This window comes from Streptopelia decaocto (genome assembly GCF_964273445.1).
Source record: "Streptopelia decaocto genome assembly, chromosome: 6".
NCBI lineage: Eukaryota > Metazoa > Chordata > Aves > Columbiformes > Columbidae > Streptopelia > Streptopelia decaocto.
In genome coordinates, this window is record NC_138660.1 from 63,008,746 (window position 1) to 63,029,544 (window position 20,799).

Here is a 20,799-nt window from a genome sequence, read left to right on the forward strand (position 1 = left end):
GCCAGTGCTTCAAAACTCAAGCCTACGGTTACCCACATTAAAAAAAAATGCACTTAGGCATGAATTACTTCAGCTATTGATACTGAAGCTAATAAATGTTACATACTGTAATTAAAAAGGAAAGGAAAAGGAAGAGTCATTATACAGCTCTTATACTCTATGCAGAATACACAGAACTCTGGTGTGATGGCCCATCCCAAAGGCCTCACTGAGAACAGTGCTTGAGACCATCCATATGTTTATGGCTGCTCTGCAGTCTGCCAAGGATAAATAAAGTCACTGCATTTAGAAAAATACATAAAATTGCCACAGTATTCTGACCAATACTAGTATGTAATGGTAGGGAAATTTTCAGTGTTCCTCATCCCATGCTGTTACCTGCCACTGTGTTCCATCACTGATTAAAACCAGAATTTGTCCAATATTCAGCTTCATATATATGCGGTTTTTCTGATTACAAGTTCAAAATTATAAACTATAACATCTCTATTATGATTTCACAGTTATCATTAAGGCCTATATCCCCCAAAATGGTCTTAGGGATAGAAGTTCACATTGCATATAGGAGATGTATATGAAAATGTTTCACTAAATTTTACTGTAATGCGTGCAGAAAGGATTAAAATTTGTAAATAGGGCTACTCAACTATTTCTTACCTTAATTTAGCATATCATGAAAAATGCAAGACTTGCATGAGCTAAATACATATACAATTGTTTGTTTACCTATAATGATAGCAAGTTAAATTATGAACAAAAAAGTCTGTTCTTTGACAAATGCAGTAACAGAATGCTAACAAACTACGTAACTAAAAATCAGGAAAGAAAATGCTAAAATAACTTGTTTTCCTCAGGTGTCTGAGTTTCGTAATACCACAAGACATTTGTAGGCTATTTTCATCATAAAATGAAGGTCATTTCATTCTCTAGGTGAAATAATAGGACTGTAAGGGTGAATTTAGACAATTCATTGTTCACAAACCTTTAATTCTGAAAAAATATCATGGAATGCATGTTCTAAAAATGTACAGAACCCTGACTTTCTATTTTGATGAGTATTAAAGCAGCAAAATCAATCACTGCATTTACAAAACAGTATTTCTTTAAAACTAGGTGATAGTAATTTTTTTAAAGTTAAACAAAATAATGTATCATAATTCTTTGTTATAAAATGATGATATTGGCAGCTTTTGCATGCAATGTTTTTTTCCTTTGTTACATTACCCAAACAACATTCATGTAAAGGACATGATACCCCAAAATGTGGGTATTTGCTGATAGGCATCATTGTATTTTTAATCCAAACTTCTCCTCTATAGTTGAGAAGAATTAAAAGAAGTGAGATTCCACCATGTTAAAGATCAAAGACACAAGGACATTACCAGAAGAAATGAAAAGCAGCTGTGTAGAGTGAGAGATTTAAAAAAGAGAATAAAAAACCACTAGCGGATGCCGTGGCCATGTAATTCTCATGTTCATTAAGTTCCAGCCTAGGTACATCATATTTCTGATGTCTGATGCACCTCCTCATACTGTCTAGGAAATTTACTTACTGTAAATGAGCTTTTACCTAATAGCTTATTTGGATTATGCTAATTTTAAAGAATAATTTTGCATACAGAATAAGCATGAAAATACAGGAACAAAATCACATCAATATTTTCTATGGTTATTTTAGCCCACTTTGATGCTAAATATGTACAACTTAGTAGAAAAAAGGAGCTTTGAAGCCTAATCGCTTTCTAGCGTGTGATAGTTTCTGCAAAACTACTGACCATGTCAGCCGCCAACTTTTGATTAGAACAGCTGCCTGCTGTAAAATCTGTTTATAAGGTAAAGAATTAAGAAAAAAAACCAACCAAACAAAAGGCACTGGCACCACCACACAAAAAAACTCCAAACAAAATCAAACAAACCACACACAATTAAATAAGAAGAAAAGGAGAGGAAGAGAAGACAGAGGGAGAAGAGGAGAAGAGAGAGAGAGAAGAGGAGAAGAGGAGAAGAGAGAGAAGAGGAGAAGAGCTGCAGTAACAAGTTGGTTTTGGAAACCATTTTGATATAAGGGTACATTTCAGAAAAATTTTCAATCCCTAGAGTTGAGTTTGGAGAAAATATGTTACAAATGCACAGCAGGCACCCATCACCTTGCAATACACAGCATTTTAACACAGGAAAACTAAATTACAAATCTAATTTACATCATAAGCACATGGGAAGCAATATTTTCTCTATTTATTTTACAGATGGTTTTGGTGTAACATTGCTGTGAAATACTGTAAACCAATGATGTGGTGTTCCTTAAAATACCTTCATTAAAAATAATACGTTGTCTAATGATATATTATTATAACAGTAAAAATAAATGAGAAACAAAAATACTAAAAGACTTCTAGACTTTTACTCTCAGAAACAGAAATTTTTCATTGATAGACAAGAACCCCAGTAGGTGCGATGGCTCACCAAACCATCGTTTGTATTACATTTAAAAACATTTAAAAATTCCAGCTAGATGACTGAGACCGAGAGAGTCTCCTAAGTACATAATTAAACCTTATCCATACAGAGCTACAGCTTTAAGGTAAAAACATAAGTTAATGCTATTACGTTTAAGAACAGTAAAAACATTTTTATGATAAAAGAAACTAAAAAAGGAGCGCATAACCTTTTGGAAGCATAATGTTTAAATCAGTGAACAGCTGAAAGGAGCAGTGCAGATGTTCCTTAAATATTCCTGGGCCTGAATACCTGTTATCATCACCGAGCACTATAGAGGAGCTCTCCTGTGATAATGGAATCATGGGGTGTATCTAGACATCCCAAAGTTTGGAACTGAGCAGGAAATGCTTACAAATAATAACTCATTGCCCTTGGAAAACATCTTTTCTATAAGTAACACAGCACGAGGCAAAAAATACCCACGTTGGTTAGATTAATAGAACAGGAGAGTGACACAAAACATTTCTAAGAGTAAGCTGGAAAAAGTTTGTAAACCACACCTCACATTTTATAGATTTCAAATTAGTGTCTACGACATCAGTTAAATACTAAATTACCTACCTAATTCATATAATGTGTATTAACAGAACACATTTAGGCTATGATCTCTTTTAGCTGAAGTTTGTAGAAATTTTAAGTTTGGTCACCTCTTATAAGGCATGGTTTTCAAATATGAAACCTCATATTTTTAGTAAATTACAGACATTGTTGCGAAAAAGGCATATTTAAAGAAAACAATCTAGAAATTGTTTCCATTCACAGTGAAACACTGAATTTCACTGGGCCCTGGGGGGCAAACACTTGGAGTATATTCCTGGATATATCACACAAGTGGTTAAGGGCCCTTGTTAAGCTCTCAGAACAGTGGGGCTGGAGCAAGCTGCAAATATACTCGTAAAACCTGTGGGTTTTTTTCTTCCTGTTCTATGGTACACTTATTTTAACTGTTCAGCTTTGTTTCCTCTTCCATGAAAAACATGAGTTTGAGTGGCAAGTCACTCTGTGTTGAATATTCACCTCAGACAACTTCTCCATCGCTCTCAAAGGATTATGCCAGTAAACAGCTGCCCCAGTTATCACCAATTCACTTACACGGTCTCAACTCAATAGAAAGCAATCCTCTTCTGCATCTGTCAATACACTCTGAAGAGTTGATATTTACTATTTCCTTTAATGCTTCAATCTGTACCAAGCTTAAAACTCCTTTTGCAGAAAAATACAAGAGATACTTAACACTATTCTCTGAGGAAGGCTCTTGATATGCTAATTCCATGGAGCAATTTTAGTTGAGATGGATTTTTGCATTAATGTAATTACCTGAAAATGCAGGTGACTTTGTTCAAGTTTACTGTCTTGATTTACATATCAAAGTCTAGATACAAAACTTATAATGTAACTTTCGAAAACTTATCCATTAAAAAACTTAGGTTAAAATTAAGGAATTCTTAAGGTTTTCAAAACCAAATTTAAGTCACAATATTAAAGTAACACTATAAAACCAATTAACCTACTCACCAGTTACATATAAGGCAATAATATTTGAGTATTAATGAGGTAATGCTGGGAAAATATTCTGAGTAGTTTAGCACAGTGAGAATTAAATGCTTTACAAATATAAATGAAATGCGTCTAAGATATATTCAGATACAATCTGTGCATTTTCCACATACAGATTTATAAAATAGCTTTGTAAAGCTTGGCTCAAGCATCTTCATGAGCACCGACCTGCACTGAAGAGTGAGAGGAAAATGATGTATAAAGAAAAATACGAGTTTTTCAACAACCTTGAATTAAGAGGAAGTGACTAGAAAGTATTCTTGCATAAAGATGAAACAGAGATACAAGAAGGTAAAAATACTTCAGTACTTCAGAAAAAATAACAGTAATTCTAATAACATCTTTTCATTTTAGTTGAAATAGGGAGACAACATCAAATCAGCCAGGAAATTTTCAACCCTGGACTATGAAGAGGTCTCAAGGAAGCTTATATTCAGTTTTATGGACCTGTAAGAACGTATATATCCATCAGAGATGTTGTGGGTCAGCAGACTACATTTACTCCTTACAGAAGGCATCTGCATATTAACCAAAAAGAAATAAAACAGAGAAATCATGACATATCAAGGATAAAAGGCTCATTAGGGGCAGTCAACTTGGCTTCACCAAGGGGAAGTCGTGCTTGACCAACCTCATCACCTTTTATGAGGACATAACGAGGTGGATAGATGATGGCAGAGCACTGGATGTGGTCTACCTTGACTTCAGTAAAGCATTTGACACAGTCTCCCACAGCATCCTTAGAGCTAAACTGAGGGAGTGAGGTCTGGACAATTGGGTAGTGAGGTGGACTGTGAACTGGCTGAAGGAGAGAAGCCAGAGAGTCGTGGTCAATGGGGCAGAGTCCAGTATCTAGTGGAGTGCCTCAGGGGTCAGTATTGGGGCTGGTATTATTCACTATATTCATCAATGATTTGGACATGGGAATAGAGTGCACTATCAGCAAGTTTGCTGATGACACCAGCTGGGAGGAGTGGCTGACACACCAGAAGGCTGTGCTGCCATCCAGAGACCTGGACAGGCTGGAGAGTTGGGCAGGGAAAAATTTAATGAAATATAATAAGGGCAAGTGTAGAGTCTTGCATCTGGGTAGGAACAACCCCAGGTTCCAGTATAAATTGGGGAATGACCTATGAGAGAATAGCATAGGGAAAAGGGACCGACCTGAGAGTCCTGGGGACAGCAGGACGACCATGAGCCAGCACTGGGCCCTTGTGGCCAGGAAGGCCAATGGCATCCTGGGGTGGATTAGAAGGGGGGTGGTTAGTAGGTCAACAGATGTTCTCCTTCCCCTCTACTCTGCCCTGGTGAGACCGCATCTGGAATATTGTGTCCAGCTGTGGCCCCTCAGCTCCAGAAGGACAGGGAACTGCTGGAGAGAGTCCAGCGCAGGGCAACAAAGATGCTGAAGGGAGTGGAGCATCTCCCGTGTGAGGAAAGGCTGAGGGAGCTGGGGCTCTGGAGCTGGAGAAGAGGAGACTGAGGGGTGACCTTATTCATGTTTACAAATACATAAAGGGTGAGTGTCAGGAGGATGGAGCCAGGCTCTTCTTGGTGACAACCAATGATAGGACAAGGGGCAATGGGTTCCAACTGGAACACAAAAGGTTCCACTTAAATTTGAGAAGAAACTTCTTCTCAGTGAGGGTGACACAGCCTGGAACAGGCTGCCCAGGGAGGTTGTGGAGTCTCTTGAATGGAGGCATTCAAGACCTGCCTGGACACCTTCCTGTGTAACCTCATCTGGGTGTTCCTGCTCCAGTGGGGGATTGGACTGGATGAGCTTTAGAGGTCCCTTCCAATCCCTGACATTTTGTGATTCTGTGAAAAAAGCCTCCATACTTTAAATTCACAAGACTTTACAGATTTGTTATTTGTAATGATGGTACAGAGATGTGTCTATCAGGATTTCTTAGGCACAGGTACCTGCCACATTTCAATGAGAAAAATGTCACAGAAGATGACTCCGCATCTTCAAGACATACTTTGGTTCTCAAAGTATCCTTCCCCAAAACATGACATACCTGACCTGCTAGAAATGCTAGGAATAATCTTCTACTTTAGATCTACTTTACATACACTTTCTGTCAACAAAATCTAGATGACTCCCTTCTGCGTTGCAGATGGAAGTGGTGTTTTTTACCGCCTTTTCCCATATATATGCCATGACAGACACAAGGTATATTTAGTGTCCATTGGTGTCTACATCCCCAGGCTTTTGCCCTGCTGGCATCAAAGGTCAGGAATGTCACTTGTTTGCAAAGGAAGTATCCTTGGATGAAAGGTACTTAGAAGTGGTCACAGATGTGTAAGAGTTGAATGATAAATGAGAGATGAGTCTATTGTTGCTAAGGCTGTTTATTCTACTGGGTATATAAAAGAATTCATGTGAGGTAAGGTCATCCTTGTTACCTCTCCAAAGTTTAAGAAAACAGCCAGAGAGCTGTTATTTCTAGCCTGATCTATTATTGGCCAAGAAAACATAAAAAGCTCTCCTCAGCCACATCATTTAATAAAAAGAAAATAAAAAAGTAAATTTACAGCATTATAGAAACATCAGTGTAAAGATCACATTGCTCTCTTCAGCACTAACGCTTCCTTGAGAATTTTGTAGAAATATATTAGGCAAAATGACTATCAAACGGCATTTATTTTATTTTCAAGTAAAGACTACTTGAAATTACTCAAGGCTATAAAAATCCATGTTTGCTGTAAAGTGCAAAATGACATTTATGTTTATTCAAAAGAAGATACCATGCAGTTCAACATACAGAGGAATAAATATTTTTTATTCTAATTTTAAAATCTTTGTCAGAGCATTGCTAGTATTACTGTTTACATGGTCATTATAGAAATTGGGCCGGTCTTTGGCCTACCTACTCTTCCTGTTTTGCAAGTATTTGAAGTTCATGCTTTACTTTAAACTAGGTGTTGCTTATATATGTCTATTATATCCTTTCTTATCTCTTAAAATAAAAAAATCTTTGTAGTACATAGTCTTTTCCAAGCCTCCAGTATACTGCTTATTTCTCTGTGGAAAATTTTTTAAAGTACTATAATTTTAAACTTGTGGACACTCAACCACAGCCTTGAATGGAAAGGCATTAATAGACATACATACCATTTGAATAAAATCATTACCAGCTAGAGCTTTTAATTTACTAAATCAGCACATTATAGACAATCAGAATAGGAAAGTATCTTGAAAGAAACTTGGATCATATAATCTTTAATTTTGCTCACTTACTATCAAGCCGCTGTTACTTTGCCTTCTCTCTCTGTCATGAAGTTTTCTGTAGAAAATCCCTCCTGGATTAAATTGAGTGCTCCAAACAATCATGTCCCCTTGAAAATACGCATCCAATCCAGTTATCCTTGAATTATGTTCGATATGTGATACTTGATGATGAACATCACTGTAGTTGAATGGATATGCAAAACCCAGGATGTCAGTGTCATTAGCAACATAGAGAACTTGATCTTCAGAGCCTAGGGATTATTATAATGAAACAAAAATAAGGTAAATGTCAACTAATGCAAAAATCAGCATTTTTCACTCAAGTAGCTTTTTGGTGTTTATCTGATATAATTTCTTATATTGAAAATGTTTTCTGATTGTTGAAGACTGCAAAAACACACACACTCCAGGCAATAAATGCAACTCTTCATGCTCTGATACCAATATATATTACTTCAATCCTCTCCAAGCTCACATTATGACACGGGGGACTATAATTCAGGAGTATGTAATAGAAGAACGTGAAAACTTTAAGGAGTACATAAAAATAGATTATATTATGTATTAAAGACATATGATTCACTATGCATATTTTTATATGTGTGTTGTGTCTAGAGGGTCCTAAATTTATATATTAAAGGAATGCAAACTGCCACTATGCATTATTTCAAATTGCTTAATTGGAAATTAGAAGTGGAATGATCCTATCTTTATTGAAGGCAGTGAAGATTTGAAGTTACGACACCAGCAAACTAGAACAAAGCTGCTACAGAACACGTGCAGTTGTGCCTTCTATCTCCGCATTTCAGATAGTTAACATTTATAGATACCTGTGAATGGGTGATACTTACGGATACCTAGTTACAGTTGTAAAATATATTACTTATAAGAAAATGTCTCTGGTATCTATTCATTAAGTTCTGAGAAAGTTTCAGATTTGTTGGATACAATAGAAGGCACTTGAAATTGTTTAGATTTCCAATTTATATCCAATTTTTCATAGAGAACCAACTTAAAATAGCATCTGTCCAATATATTTCCTTCTTATGAGTATGAAATACCAAAAATAATTTGTTCCCTCACTCCTTCTAAATACAAGAGGGAAGAGGAGTTCTATTAAAGCACATATCAATGAGGAAAGAAGGAACCATTAAATGTATTACAATCAAAATGAAGCTCGTGGAAAATTCAGATGTAGAATAACAATTCCCACATTTTTGAATTATAAGCCCTCAAAATTGTGTCTGTTTCTATAATAACAAGCCACTATCCACAATTAAGAACCTTGTTCTTTCCCATGTCATAATCTGATTGTTTCTTCGGTAATAGGTAATGATGCTAAATCTTGGTAGAGTCCACATTACTTATAGAGGACATTACTAATGAGTCATTAATATGACCTTTCTGTAAGTTTGCTTCAAAATATGGAAGAAGTGTGTAGATACCCGACTATGACCATCTAGCTACCCAGCACACGTGTACCTGCATTACTGACTGATGTGCTACAAAGAAGGAAGAATTGAGATCAACGTGATAGAAGCCGTTATGGTTCTAGGATGTATGTCCACAACATGTGCCTGCTGGCCATAGGGTTCAGATCGGGTACTGCTCATTCTTGGGCACCAGATACACACAGAGATGTAGAAGGAGCCACACTTTGTAACTTCAACCCTGGGTCTGCACTGAAGACTCCAAGTATAGGTGTAAGTCAAATTCACACTAAAATCTCACAAAATCACAGGGGAGATTCTAGGATCAGACAAGACAGAAATAACATCTATATGTGCATGTTTCTTTACCTTCACTGGACCATGATCTAGGCAGCTGATTTATATGAGAAGTATATTCTTAGGTAACTAAGAAAAACTTCACTTAAATGACTTACGTAAGATTTCTCAACAAGACAAAGCAAAACATGTTAACTCTAGATATTACTTAATTTCTCCTAGAGGTCTAAAACATGCTTCTGTGAAAGAGTTAATTCTTCCCTCAAGCTTCTATAGCTTCACCAGAATGCTTACATGCTACTTTATATAGAATCTCTGTTTTTCTTATTTGTGTGTCTATGTTTGTAAATAGAGAAAGCTGGAGCTAGAAATGGACTTTCGTATTAAGTACATTCATTTACATGGAAGTGATAAGAATTTCCTGCTAAAGGGAACAAATCGTAAATCTGAGCAGTTTGGGGAATTAGTTCTGCGCACTATTCAAGAAACATTTATCTAAAAATAAACTGTATATGGAACACATTTGTGGTGCCAACCACGCACATAACAAACGATTTCGTACTGCCAGTCTATTTCGATTTTTATAGCCTTACCTTTTGCTATGCAACTGTTATTCCTCTCCTTATAATTTTTCTCACATGCACATTTGTATGACCCCTTAATATTATTGCAGTGTTGGGAGCAGGCACCAAATACCATACACTCATTGATATCTACGAGGAAGAGAATGGTAATTTATATACCTGCAGCTTAATACACTATTATTTAACATGTTCAGAACATCATGGAACAATGCAGATGAACAAAAGGAACTTGCAAGCACTGATATATCTCGCAACAGCAAAAGGAAGCCTCCTGCAATTATCGCTACTGTTATTTCTGCTGCGAATTATTTCTCCATCCTTCTTATATCAAACTATTATAATCAGAGCTTGAAATCAGCTTTAAGAATGCAAATGTTCCTTACAGTGATCTCCAACTTTCCCACTCCTGTTACAGCCAAAACTACGCCATCACCCCTTACTGGAAAGGCTCCTGTGTAAACCTTTTGCTTAAGAGCTGAACAATGAAGTTTTTGTGTGCAACTATCTATTCACTTTGATAGTCCCACTGATGTGATCTCCACTTTTTCTGTAAGTTACTGCTCACCCGTAAGAAAATGAATTCACAACCTATTCTTTGGGAAAGTAGATTTATCTTTCTTATCAACTCTTTCATTCTAACAACTATGTCATCCTTTTTTTTTTTTCTTGACCTATGTGGCATCGTATATATTAAGACTACATTTTCTAAGATATTTTACTTTCAATCTGTTTATTTTAATTTCAATTTGTCGCTTTATTCATCTTCGTTACTTTAAGCATCCCAAAATATTCTCATATCTCAATCTAAACACCAATCTCAATTGCTCAGTTAAATAATCTACTAGACCTTAAGTCACCCATTTATCCCTTAAATTACAAAATTATTGAATGCTCTGACCTGGAAGTTTTGACATTCACAATCAATGTTAATCTTTGATACCCTCTCCAGGTAAAATGCATAAATCTACATCCTGTAAATCCTTTCAGTTTCTTTTCTTGATTTCCTAATCCCATAGCTATGAAACAGTTTTTATTCTGTGGAAGAAAGTATGCAATATGTAATGTATATATGTAATACGTATCTCTTTCTCCAGCACAGAAAATTGACTACACAGTTGACTTTTAACACTTTCTAGCAAGGGATGATGAAGAAGATCTGTACCTTCACACTGCCTATTCCTCCTGTTCCTCTGAAATCCAGGTTTACACTGACACAGTATGGATGTTTTTGTTTGATTACAGTATGCATCATCTCCACAAGGATTCACACTATCTTCACATGTATATTCGGTGACACCTAAATATAAACAAAATGTCTAAAAACTGCTGACAAAATATGTTTGAACTGCTAAAAATGAGATCTAAAATAATAACAAATAACAGATTTATCTTAATGTTAAAAGAGTAACAGGTACATTTTAAACAAACATATGACATTGCAGTATTTACCTACATAGGCATATAAACTGACAATATTTAACTGAGATACTTCATTTCATATCAAGAATTTAATACTAAAATTTATCTTGTTGCAAATATAAAATAAAATGCAATCAACATAGAGCTAAACTACTTCAAAAACTCAAGAACTACTCTAAAAGCTACTACAAGCTGAATTGCTATAAAATCTGCCTTCGTCCTGTGGTACATCAAATAGAATTAACTTATTTTAACTAAAAAAACACCCCTTGTTTAATTAACTTCTGTGTTGCTCAGTAGGTTTTGCATGGATGAAAGTCTCAATTATTTCTTTTCTGCTACAATCATAAAAGCATATCTTGTCAGCCAAACTCACTTATTTTGCAGTCTTGCTCATCCGAACCATCTCCACAGTCATCAAACCAATCGCACTGGAGCTCCATTGGAATACATTTCTTATCATTACAAGCAAACTCATCTTTTTTACACGGTCTTGCTTTATATGTGATTTTATCTATATAATTACAAATTAATAAGAGAAAAATAAATCAGTATTTAAGATTCTTAGATTATTTTAGACACATACAAATTGGAGTGACCATGAAGCATTAAGCAACTGGAAATCATTTCGAGCTTAATTTCTTTCAGTTTCAAATTCTGATCTACTAACCTCCAGTTAAGCTTTACTGAAGGCCAAGCAGATTTCTGTAACAAAGTTTGCCTTCAAGTTGTTTTCTTTGATCTGAATGCCTTGAAAGGTAATATCACCTACCGCAGTGATCTTCATCCGAGTTATCACCACAGTCATCAACCTCATTGCAAATCTGCTCGGGTCGCAGACAAACCCTGTTGTTTCTACATCTGTACGGCCTTGTTGGAGGGCACGGAAACTTTACTGTGTATTAAAAAAAGAATTGGCTATTAACCAGCTAGTATTCTCAAACTTTCTTTAATGTCTCCTTATCCAAGCAATAAGCAGGCATGGGGAGACAGCTGTAGCTGACATATAAATGGTACATTATTTTAACTTCTGGTACCTAATAGAATAACACTTCAACAACATTTACAGTAGAAGTTCTTCATTTAGGGAACAAAATTATTTTGTGTGATAAGGGTAATTACAGTTCTGTTTGAGAATCAGTAAATATGACAGAAATAAAAGAAAGGAAGTAGCAAATTTAATGATAATCAGTATTTCAATGTAGAAGGGACTTTTTCCCATCTGTGCATTTCCTATTAATTTCTCACCGTATGTTATCTGAAATTACATGACTGGCAGTAACAACAGAAAACTATATCCCACGTTTCACGCTAATATTTTAAAACTCGAAGAAAACTTTGATGCGCTTGTCCTTATACATTTCTGTATGTTACACGTAATTTCTTGCTTTACTACACGAGCACTGAAAAAATTTCACGTCATACCGCACATTTCGGCAACTTCATCAGAGTTATCTCCACAGTCATCCTCGCCATCACAAACCCAAAAATGTAGTTTGCAGAGGGAATTGTTGCACAAAAATTCATCAGCTCTACATATATTTCCCCCTGGGAGGATGAAGAAAAAATGAAAGAAGGAAAACAGAAAGACAAAAGAATGAATGTCAATTCTTGATAAAACCAGTACAACCACTTATCACACACTATCTGAAGAGAATGACAGAGGTAGTACAACTAAATGAGAAAAAAAACAAATAAAAAGGTTGGAAAGGCAGAGAGAAATATTCATTTAAAAATCCCTTCCTTGCCCATACACTTTTTTCTCTTCCTTTTCATGACTGTTAGCCATTTGTTGGCTATTTGGCCTGATTAGAAAGGGCAGTTATCAAGGACAGACACTGAAAACTCACCATCTAGATATGTTCCCCTTGCACTTAGCCAGGAGATGCCTAAACTACCTTTCTGTCTGTAACCTGCTTTGGTGATGCTGCCGTTCAGAACAGACCTGGCTGGGAAAACCAGTAATTTGTGCTCTCAGAGACCGGTACAAACCAGCCGACAGAAATACAGTCAGACTTGTGAAAGGCATCTTTGGTCCAGGTTTGCTTCACATACATGTCTGATCCTCCACCTCTTCCTACTCCCACTATGAGCCACATCATGATCAGAACAGACAAAGCCATTGCAGTCCCTTCACCATGAGGTAACATCTGCGTCTTCTCCTGAGGAGTAATAGGCTGAGCCAGGCTTGACACTTCCACATCAACTATAAACTCAGTAATTAGGGCAGATCGCGCCATGTAGGCACAGAGTAGATGAGACTAGGTGACCTCTAACAGTCTCTTTCTTGTTTTAACTTCTGAAATGTCTCATTAGGCTGTTTACTGAACGCAGAATGCAGCAAGAACAAATCCTTCCATGTAACTTCAGTATTCATTGAGCTCTGAATCATTTAACAAAATGGAACAGAGGGTGAGAGAAAACGTTTTAAGCTGGAGTGCTCAAGCTTTAAAAAGTGGTTCAAGTTGGATACAGTTTTAACATGCGTAGCAGTAAGAATGTATTTTGTTTCAAAATTATGACTAAATTTTACCACTACCAATCAACAAAGTTATGGAAACTTCTTGAAATTAACATAAAACATTTTTATAGTAACTGGTTTCTCAGTTTCCTGAGAGGAGTAGAGTGTAAAATAAACAAAGCTGTGTACCTGCAGAGGAGGAAACAATGAAATTTTATATGATAACACCAGAACTCTCACTGTGGCTTCCCTCAGTGCATTACACCCACCCTAAGAGTTAGGTCAGGCTCCAGTGGCTTTTTACTGATTATTCAGTGCCCTGTTCACACCACATTAAAATCAACAGAAGGTTTTCTTTTGCTATAAAGGGTTCTGAATGGTTTGAATGTATTTTTTTTCCAGAAAATTAACTTGCATGAAATACCCACTGTGTAAGAGGATATTGTGAACTCTCACACTATGTTACCAACTAAAATTCTCTCCCATTGCAAATATAACTTGTGAACATTAACAGAAATATTCTTTTTTATTATCCAAGGAAAAGGACATAAAATTCAAGTATTCTTCATTATGAAAGACGTGAATATAAATAATTGTGTGTGTAATCACAATATAACCATAATTCTAGTTGTACAATAAGATTGAAAAGAGTTATGTTTATAAATATGTGCAGTGGGATACAGATAAATATTACAGAGATTGTTTTAGAATGCTGTAAAATAAAACTCCATTTGTGTTTGCCAGATTTTCAAAGAGGAAAATATTAGTTATCAGTGAGATAAACTGGTATTTGTTTCATGTGATTGCTCTGCCTGTCGTAATTCCTTTACAGAGTAGATTTTTATAACAGAAATCATAATTGTGACATAAATACGAAGTATTATAGCAATAACAAACTAGGCAAAAGGCTTCTTATTGCATTATAAGCAATTTGCAGTTCACAGAAGCTCCATTACACTATCCAAAGAATAATGTGGGCTTCAGATAAAAAAGCGTGTTACTGCTTACTTACACTTCATCGGTTTTTAAAGAGACACAGTCCAGCTATTTTAAAAGCAATTGTAAAATGGACTAGGAGTTTTTAAAAACTTTGTTATCTCAGTCTTCTTAAGTCATTCTTCAACACTTCCAAATATGATGTTTTTTTTTTTCTCTTTGCATCTAAATATCTGGAACATTTTCCCGTTTTCTTCATATTCTGGTCTCTATTTCAAACTTAATCAGCCCACATAACTTCTTCTTTTTCTTTTCCATAGTGGTAAGTGTTGATCAGTAGAGTTACAACAAAGTAAGGGAAGGAGATTTTACCCCATAATCGCTTGCTTCATCTCTGATTATTATTATTTCTTACTGTACCGCATTTTACTTCTGAAGTTGCACACGTATCAGGTGACTGTAGATGACTAATATACAAAACGACTCATTTTAAAGAAAAGGAAAGGAGGAAATTAGGAAAAAGCCCCAAGAGGTTGAGAAAATATTATTTAATTTGAGTGAGAATATCTGTGTTTGTCACAATTATGGAATTACTTCACTTCTAAGAATTTTGTACAGTTACACTGCTACTGCCTGGTAGCTGAAGACATGTTCAGTTCAAAAAAATCCTCAGCAACTATGAGAATACGATCAAGAGATGTATTTCTCAAAACCACATTTGGAAGCTTAATCATAAGCATGAAAGCCTGAGCACAGTGTTTAGCTTCATGTGAATCAACATGTGCACAGTTGTGCTCTCTAAGGAGAGCATGAATTCAAAATACCTTTTCATAGGTTCTGGTTAGTTGCAACATTTCAGGTCCAGAAAAATAAATAGAAAACTGGGGTTTTAGGATTAATTATTTAGCAATTTTTCATTATAGGCTATAGCTTTGTAATTTCTTGTTGCTTATAAAACTGTAAATTAAGTAGACTTATTACGGATTCCTCTGATGAAACAGAATTTGCTTCCAGTAATAATACAAACTTTCATACAAACAATATGTTTTGTTTCATCCTGCAAATTGCTTGTGAAGCTACTGTACTGTCTTCGCCAAAAAAGGTCATAGAGCTCTCATTTCATCACTCAGAATGCATTGCCAGGGTATCACTAACTTACAATGTGTGTTGATACAAAAAAAAAAAAACAATAAAGGAAGACTTTTAAAGAAAAGCATCTCTTGCCTTGGTCACAGTTTTCTTCGTCACTGCCATCCACACAGTCATGGATCCCATCACAAAGCCATCTGACCGGGATACAGTAGGCCTTATTTTTGCATCGAAACTGATCTTCTTTACATTCTGTTACACAATCCATCTGTGCAGATAGAGATATGAACTAAGTATTACTGGAAGAGAACAACTACACACTTAAAGACAAACCTAACAAAATTTACCAACACTGTTTTTCATTGCCCTGAGTATTTAATACAATAAAGTTGTTCCTGACGATGCGCAATTAAATAGTTTCTGAAGTCTAAATGAAATCGTAACTACACGCTACATATATTCTGATGTTACTTCTTTATGATGTCATTTAGTATTAACAATGGAAACAATGACTAGACTGACATTTCTGAAGTCAACTGCCCTAAGAGAACCAGCCCTGGAAACCTCCAGAGTGGATGGTGGCATTTGGCTCAGGGAGCCTTCAGGCTCTAACTGGCACCTTCATGGCTCTGAGAAATAACACTTATTTTCAGTCTTTTTTCTTGAAGTTATCCATGAAGGTTGATATTTTTTTAAAAAGATACCAACAGTGCAACACATAAAAGATCATGGCATGAAGGCCCACAGATGGTGAGGTGCCTACTAGGATTGTATTAGGTGAATCTAGAGGACAAAGGGAGCCAAATGTGACACAAACTTGTCCACACTGACAGTATGGAGTGGTTCCTGAAGGAAATTCCACCAGAACCATGCTCAGGTTTTGACTTACGGGACACAAGTTTGTCTACTCCAAAAGGTGGCCATGGAGCAAACAAACATAATGCAGTGTAACTACCAGGGAACCGAAATCATGTGGGCTAATTATCTGCCAGTGTTCAATGGATGCAAAAACCCCCAAACATTTGCCCTTTTAATTATTTTCAGATCTAAAACTGTTACAAATTTCATGTCAGACACTGGGAAAAGAAAAAAAACACAAAACCAACAGAAATTTGTCAGCTACCTCATCAGATCCATCAGCACAGTCATACTCTCCATTACATCTCAAAGATGCTGAAATGCATCCTCCACTTGCACACACGTACTCACTTGAAGAGCAGGTTGGTGATGCTGGTTACAAACACATATTTTAGCATAAAAAAAGAGACAATTTATAAATAAGTTGCTTTATAATTTAATGTTTTCACCTGGTTAACATTGTGAGCAAACATGTATTTGAAGCTGACCAGAGCTTTTCCCAACGTTTGCAACCTTTGATGAAATATTTGACAAAACAGAAATGTTGCATCCTAAGTGAATTGTATAACGACAGTGAAAGGATATTTGTGTTTTACCTCTGAGAAATTTCTTTTTGTGTTTTCCTCATGCTTGGTTACAATGGTAAATACACTTATGCAAATATTCATAGAACAAGTATATTTAAAAAATTGTTTTCTTTAAAATAGGCTTAGAGTTTAGCTAAAGCTGTGTAAGTACCTATAATTAAATAAGCTAAATCTATAAGAAACCATGGTTTTAGAAAGTATATGTTATTACACTTTAAAAAAATACATATTAATCAGTTTCATTTAAAATACTGATAGATATTATTGTCACACTTGAAATCAGGGGATTTTTGTCATAGACATCTATCAGTTGCACCCATCTAGATGAAGCTTACAAAAAATTAGCAAAATTCCTGCAAAAATAAACAACTATATTTTCCAAGACAGCAATATGGAAATAATAACAACAAAAATAATAATTTGCTAGAGAAAAACTTTGCATAAGGTCTAATAAAAATTGAATGAATACCACAAAGCCAAAACGCTCCAGAGACACTTTAGTAAAATGCCAAGAATTACAGCTTTTTTCAGAGAAGAATTTTATAAACTGAGTATATATTATCAAATTATACTTCAATAAATTAAAATTAAATACAATTCCTCTAACAAGCGTCATATTGCATACCTGTACCTAAGTGGGGTTTTCAAAATGTGAGTAGGAAGACAAAACAATACAATTTCTCTTTGTTTCATTCTGATTTATTCCTCGCCTCACTTTATTTCTCAGCATTATTTAAAACAATACCTGGTTCACAATTTTTCTCATCATCCCCAAGTTTGCAGTCTTCATGACCATCACATTTCCATTTTGCTGATATGCACTGACCATTGGAACACTGGAACTGATCTCTTGAACAGCCTGTTTCACAATACCTCTGGTGCAATAAAAACAATGCACAAACAAGATTAAGAGATTAATGTAAACACTGATAAATACACAGCTGATCACAGAAGCTACAGGCTGTACACCTCCACACTATGAAATACAGCAATGCCTTGTGAAATAGAATATATTTATAGATACAATTCAGGAAAGGTGGCTGATACCCTCTTAGTAGGTGGAAGCACCTGAGGTCCAGCACTGGCAGGAAAGGAGAAGGGACAAAAGGGACCCGAAAGAACAGAAAAAGAGCAAAGCATCATCCAATGAGCCTTTGCTATGCAACAGTCTATATTGTTTTCTCAAAAAAACCACACACCAATGCAAACCACTCTTGTGTTTAGAAAGAGTGGTTCCCCAACCAGGACACAACATATTTCCAGAATGGGAAGAGGTCCAGATCATTGCTGGGACAAAAAGACATAGACTATTGTTAAACATGGCTTGATTTTATTTGTATGTTCTTCTTTTAAGATAACAATTTCAATAGGTTCAGCTTTAATTTAGTAAAGATATTTTCATATATGCATTAACATGTAGAATTCCCATTGCTGCTTTTCAAAATATTACTATGTGGGAATCCATTCTCCAGCAATATAAAACTATCAATTTCCTAAAGAAATATTTTTTCTGGAAGAAGCCTACCTCGTCTGAGCCATCTGCACAGTCATAGTCTCCATCACACCAGAATCTTGCTGACACACAGTCTCCGTTTGCACAAAGAAAGTCTTTCAAAGTGCACGTCTGAGGCTCTGAATAAAGAAAAGTAACAGCCCTGGGATTATTAGCATTTCCATAAAATATTTTATACATAAACCCGCCCAATCAATCAGTGAATGACTATAACAGAGTCAAAACCACTAACTTGTAAACTATAGATTTTTTTTTTCTGTAAGATTTTGTTTCATGACATTTTATAACTATATTTCATTTACATACAGCAAGATAGTAATGAAAATACTTTCAGTTCTATCAAATTTCTTTACAAAATTAGGTGATGCTGACTATATAAATATTATTTATTTCAATGCACATATGTTCTTACAAGTTTTATGAGCTATGTACCACAGACTAGAAATCACTTTTCCACCTGTTAATAGCCAATGTAATTAGAACTAACCAGATCTTTGACTTTCCATCACACGATAGCATAACATTTATCATATACCTTTTAACGTGTGCGCATCAAGAGTCAGCTTATCCTGCACTATGGGGGGTAAGCATTCAGGTAAACAGTATTGAGATGGTAAATGGAATGCCTATGAGGCAAGGTTTGGTGTTTGAAGAAAAATCCATTTTTCCAGAAATTAAATATGGAAATATGATAATAATCCACCAACTTAAACACTGACAAAATTGTCAATTTGATGGAAAACACAGAAAATAAAAGAGAAGGATAGGGATGGAATTTTCAAGTAATTTTAAGGAAACCAAAGGGAGACGTTAGATAAAAAAGAATCTAAGGAGCTTACAGACAGGAGACAGGAATGGTTGGAAGGTAAGTGGGATGTTTTGTGATAAATGGGTATGTTGCTCTAATCTCTGGGAAGAAACAAAATGCAGAGAGGTCTGAAATCATTATTAAAGGTGGACACAATAAAGGAGAAGAGTAGACACAAAATTAATTCAAGGCACAGGCAAAGCAACGAGGGGAAACAGGGAGTGATGGAGTAATCCTGAGAAGGTGAGATTGGCTGTTTCAGCCTATTTACTTCACTGTCTGCACAGCTCTGTGTTTCCCCTATTGCTGCTGCAAAAACCCTGGCCAGGGGACCAGACTGGAAGATTCCTCAGCAGAACACTATGTGCTTTCCTCCTGAAAAGCAGGACGAATACAAAGGAGATTGGATGGAAAAAAGTTAGTGCCTGGACTTCGGACACAAACAAAGGTAGAGAAGGGTGTTGAGGGGAATTCAAGCAAGGCTTTCCATGCAATTTAGACTGCCAGTCAGAGAGCACTGGGAAAGCAGAACTGAAAAAACAAACAAGGATTATTTGTGGGATTATTTCCATCACAGTAAACATTGCATTATGTAAATAATGTAAAATAAAAAAAAATAAGGATTAATTAGTAAGAGCTTTTCAACAGAGAGATGGGAAAAGAATTCAGGCAAATGGTAAATGACAGTGCATAAATCAACAAAGGGTCAAAAAGGAAAAGGAGAGACTGAGAGCAGACTGTAGCAATGGACAGTAATGGACTGGGTAATGATAAAGGGTCCTTTAGCTAGTTACAGAAGGTGGAAGCAGGAATGCCTTTAAAAACATTCCATAGTGATCAAGGAAAGCAAACACAAAATTAGAGGCGTCCAATTGACAAGAAATCGGTCAAATACCAGCATGACAATACATGAGTTGCACAGATCTAAGGTAAAGTTTAACTTAGTTTTTCTCCCTGGATTTATAAAAATCAAAAACTCTTTCAAGAAATGAATAGTTTTAATAAACCTTTTAGCTGTTTTTGACAAAAAAAAGTCAAAATGATCCTGTTTGAAAGTTTTTAAGAGAAATTTTGTTTTTTCAGATAGGCATAACTTTTCATTTTGAAGCTGTAGGAAAGTCATAATAAAAGCAGATCTACAGCAACTGCATCAGTTCTCCAGCTATGCTATATTTAAGCAAACAATAGGTTAGCATTTATATGGAGTCTTAGATTATACACATACTAGTTTGCATTTTTTTCAAAGTAAAAGCACATTGAGAAAATGTTAGCAAATCACTGACATTTGATTCTTTTTTTTTGTAAACAGGTCAGGAAGAGGAAGTTCAAGATATGATAATTACATCAAGGAAATAATTTCTGGAAAAAATAATTCACATGCAAATAAACGTTTGTCATGTTTCCATATTGATTTGCAAAATATAAGCAAATACATTTTCTGTACTGCTAATGAATTATTTATAAGCAGAGATTCAATTCTGCAAAATGTACACAATAAGCTAACTTATCAATTCTCTGTTTGC

At 35.6% G+C, this 20,799-nt stretch overlaps 1 protein-coding gene across 1 annotated transcript in view; it reads right to left on the reverse strand.

The window, feature by feature from the left end:
* LRP1B (LDL receptor related protein 1B) overlaps positions 1–20,799 on the reverse strand; it is a 683,918-nt gene that overhangs the window by 56,174 nt on the left and 606,945 nt on the right. The window contains exons 68-77 of the mRNA XM_082055474.1: positions 18,481–18,587; positions 17,701–17,830; positions 16,634–16,740; positions 15,646–15,778; positions 12,450–12,572; positions 11,797–11,919; positions 11,401–11,538; positions 10,768–10,902; positions 9,615–9,734; positions 7,304–7,545 (exon numbers count right to left, since the gene is read on the reverse strand). Coding sequence (XP_081911600.1) covers positions 7,304–7,545; positions 9,615–9,734; positions 10,768–10,902; positions 11,401–11,538; positions 11,797–11,919; positions 12,450–12,572; positions 15,646–15,778; positions 16,634–16,740; positions 17,701–17,830; positions 18,481–18,587 — 1,358 coding nt within the window. The remainder of the gene's footprint in view (positions 1–7,303; positions 7,546–9,614; positions 9,735–10,767; positions 10,903–11,400; positions 11,539–11,796; positions 11,920–12,449; positions 12,573–15,645; positions 15,779–16,633; positions 16,741–17,700; positions 17,831–18,480; positions 18,588–20,799) is intronic.